At 37.1% G+C, this 3671-nt stretch overlaps 1 protein-coding gene across 1 annotated transcript; it reads left to right on the top strand.

Moving 5' to 3' along the window:
- The first annotated feature begins 1644 nt into the window (after positions 1-1644).
- Positions 1645-2553, top strand: LOC121791720 (LOB domain-containing protein 38-like). Its single transcript, XM_042189579.1, has 2 exons — positions 1645-1872; positions 2017-2553. Exons 1-2 carry the CDS (start codon positions 1689-1691, stop codon positions 2451-2453), a joined length of 621 nt encoding a protein of 206 aa, XP_042045513.1. The 5' UTR covers positions 1645-1688; the 3' UTR covers positions 2454-2553.
- The last annotated feature ends 1118 nt before the right edge of the window (positions 2554-3671 follow it).

The following is a 3671-nucleotide window of genomic DNA, read 5'->3' as shown; positions in this document are numbered from 1 at the left end:
GAAGCCGCCGCAAGGTTAGTTTTCGACTACTTCTGTGTTTTTATTAATTGAATTTGTTGATATAAAATAAAAATGAAAATTGAATGAATAGTAAGTTAAGAGATAGTTAAGAGACGGATAAGAGATGAAGGGTTGCAGGTTCTGTCTCTTAGTTAAGAGATGGAGTGAAAAGTATAGTGAGGCTCATGAATAGTTAAGAGATTAGACGGTTAAGAGACGGATAAGAGACAGCGTTGCGGATGGCCTAAGACGTCTCTACGCACGCATCGCAAAATGATAATTTTATAATCAATTTGTTTACAAAATAATATTTCATTCGTCTCAATTAAGTTGAGTCAAAATTTTTAGACACGGAGATTAATAAATTGTGTTCAAAAATAGAAAAGAGAAATAAAATAATAGGAAATATAAGAGGAGAGTAAAGTAGGTGATATAATAAAATAAAGTGATTTGATGTTTGTTTTTATTAAAAAAATACTCTACTTAATGAGATATCTCAAAAAATAATATGACTCAAAATAACCGGGCGGAGAGAGTATAGTCATTTTGTCGTAACCTACTAATATTCAATTATAAACAAATACTACTAACATTGTCCATAAAAAATAGTTTCTCTATTTATAAATAATAAAAAGTTTCTAGAAAGGTGATTCTCATTTTCACTAGTTACACTTTTTTTCCTACTTTTTTCTAGCTCTTATTTTATCAATTTTGTATTAAAACTCATGTTATTATTATTAAGCCAATTTTTTTAGACTGAAATTGTATAAGACCATCTCCAAATCTTTACACCAAACTCATACTCATTTTTTAGTATATGTCACACTAAAAAGTAGTTTTCTCCAAGCATTTACATCAAATTCAAAATTTACACCATTTTTAGTTTTTATCTCACAAATTTTTGCAGTAAACACCATATTTGGTGTTGTTTTATAAAAAACATAAAAAATGAGTTTGAGTTTAGTGTATGGTTGGAGAAGATTTCTACGCCAAAACTCATTTTTGAAGTATGGTTGAAGATGGTTTAATAAGCCATCCGCCACATAAAGATAGACTAATTGAAGATGACACTAATTTAAAGAGAATGAGAAAAAAGTAATTGAAACAATGTTATGGAGGATGGAAATCAATAAATTAAAGAGAAGGAGAATAGTTCTATAAATGAATTTGGACTATTTTTATGAGACAAAAAGAAAATTCAGCCTAATTTTACACAACGAAATGAGTATATAAATAGGACTCATACACGTTGTATTATTATTTTCATCAACTTTCCTTCATATTTTTAAAACTCATGCCAATACCAATTCGGGACTTTAAATCATAGACGGATGAGGTATATTTTATACGTAATGTTTAAAAATAAAAGTGAAAGTGATAGGTTATGTAGAGCAAATGAATGGAGAATCCAACGGTTGAGGATAGCCATCCGCGGAAACTTGGAGCCGCTATTGCCCAATACTTTGGGAATCTAAGCTAACCACGCACCCACTCCCACTCTCCTTCCTTCAACTCAACTCAACTCAACTCAACTCTAGTTAACTACTCCAAAACTTCAACCCCACTCTTCCCATTTCCTCTTTTATATATATCCCTCTCCATCCCCTCATTTCAATTCCATTACATTCTCTTTCCCCCTTCTATATTTCACTATTTCTCCAACAAAGGCGTTTGATCGATCTAAGAGCATGAGTTGCAATGGCTGCCGCGTCCTTCGAAAAGGCTGCAGCGACACCTGTATTTTAAGACCTTGTCTCCACTGGATCGACTCCACCGAAGCGCAAGGCCACGCCACCGTCTTCGTCGCCAAATTCTTCGGCCCGCCCGGCCTCATGTCCTTCATCTCCGCCGTCCCCCACTCCCAGCGACCTGGTAATTCATTAATGATTGACACCGACCTTTCAATTTCTATTTATTTATGAATTAAAAACAATATTAGTGCCTCTAAATTTATGTTCCTTTATCAATTTAAAAAAATTATGTTCGTATTTACTAATGTGGTTTTTTTTTGCGCAGCTCTATTTCAGTCGTTGCTGTTCGAAGCGGCCGGAAGGACGGTGAATCCGGTGAACGGGGCGGTGGGGCTGCTGGGGACGGGCAATTGGCACGTCTGCCAGGCGGCGGTGGAGACGGTGCTCCGAGGCGGCGCGTTGAAGCCACTCCCGGAGCTCCTCGGCGGCGCGTCGGCGCCCGACGACGCCTCGGACTGCACCGATGCGTTCCGCCTCCACAGCCCGGTGAAACGGCGCCGTTTACCCGAGGAAGCAGCGGCGCCGAAGGTCGCGCAGGTGGCCGATCTCGATCTCAGCTTGACGCCGGGTTTCCGAGGCGGCGTTTTGCCGGAGAAGCCGCGGCGGCTTGGGAGCCCGTCGATGAATTCGGAAGAATCTGTGACGACGACTTGTGGAGATCGGCGAGCGAATGAAGTGAAGTTGTTGAATTTGTTTAGTTAAATTAGGTTTTTCGATTTCTTTTTTATTTTATTTTGGTCCTCGTAGAGAGGTTTATTTGCCGGAGATTTTTTCCGGCTGATTTTGAAGTCGTCGGCGCAGGATTTCCTCTTTTTGCTGGTTGATTATGTGTATAAGGAAAAAGTAGGGAAAATGAATGTATTTCCAACGATAGCTTTTGCTTCCTTATCTGTATCTTCTTCTATTTTCTGCATCCAATGACTGTTGGAATTTGAATAATTGAGTTGCTTTTAGCTTTTTCAACTTTCTTGTTTTCTTATGCATCATACTATTTCTACTCAATTGAATATTGATTGAGAATTGTTAAATTTAATTATGAAGATATTAGTAAATTTCAGTACAAGATTTAATTAAACTACCTTCAAGGTGGGAGGACTATTGTTTTAATTTATAATTAAACGTTATATAGTCGTAGAAAATAATGTACGCCTCACAATATTGATATTTTTATAGGACATGTACCACGTCACGATCCATGTTACTAGCATTCTCCATTTTCCACGGTAACTTTGATCAAATGAATTATTCGATGCTGCTATTTTTCCACAAAACTGTAAATTAGTCTCGCATATATGCCACTAATGACTAATCATGTCGTGTCCATCGATAATTTTAAGGAATGAAACTATTTAAAAATATAAATCAAATGTGCCCTCTACTTTGACCTAAAGACACCTCAAATCCATGTAAGAATTGCGTGGCAAATAGGCAAGTTTGCTTATAAAAACCAAAATTTCGTACTTATCCAGACTTCAAGAATATCATTGGGCAGAGATAGTTCCAGGAAAATTGTGTACCTTTTAAATATTTTATTTGAAATGTTATGTAAAGAAATTTGGACAAGTTGGGGTTTGGAGGGGCTCTGTTGGGGTGTGAGTTTTGATTGGCTTTAATTAGGGTTAGGGTTAGGGTTGAATCTTGGGGACCTTTCGGCGGACAGAACAGCTTCTTAAATTTGGTCGGGGTGATGAAGCAATTTGTATGAGAGAGAATCAATGAAGTTGGCTTTTGGAGTGTGTCAAGAGCTGCACCTAAGCATATTACATCATCTGGACCTATTTCACTTTGAAATTTATGTCCTTGTTTTAACATATTCTAAAATTTTAATACTACTGTATTGAACTACCACCTTTTAAATTATGAGCAAACGTTTATGGTTCTGGCGGATTGTTACGTGGTGTGGGTGGGTTCAATTAATTA

This window comes from Salvia splendens, unplaced genomic scaffold (assembly GCF_004379255.2).
Source record: "Salvia splendens isolate huo1 unplaced genomic scaffold, SspV2 ctg883, whole genome shotgun sequence".
Taxonomy (NCBI): Eukaryota; Viridiplantae; Streptophyta; class Magnoliopsida; order Lamiales; family Lamiaceae; genus Salvia; species Salvia splendens.
This window is presented reverse-complemented; position numbering and strand designations above follow the sequence as displayed.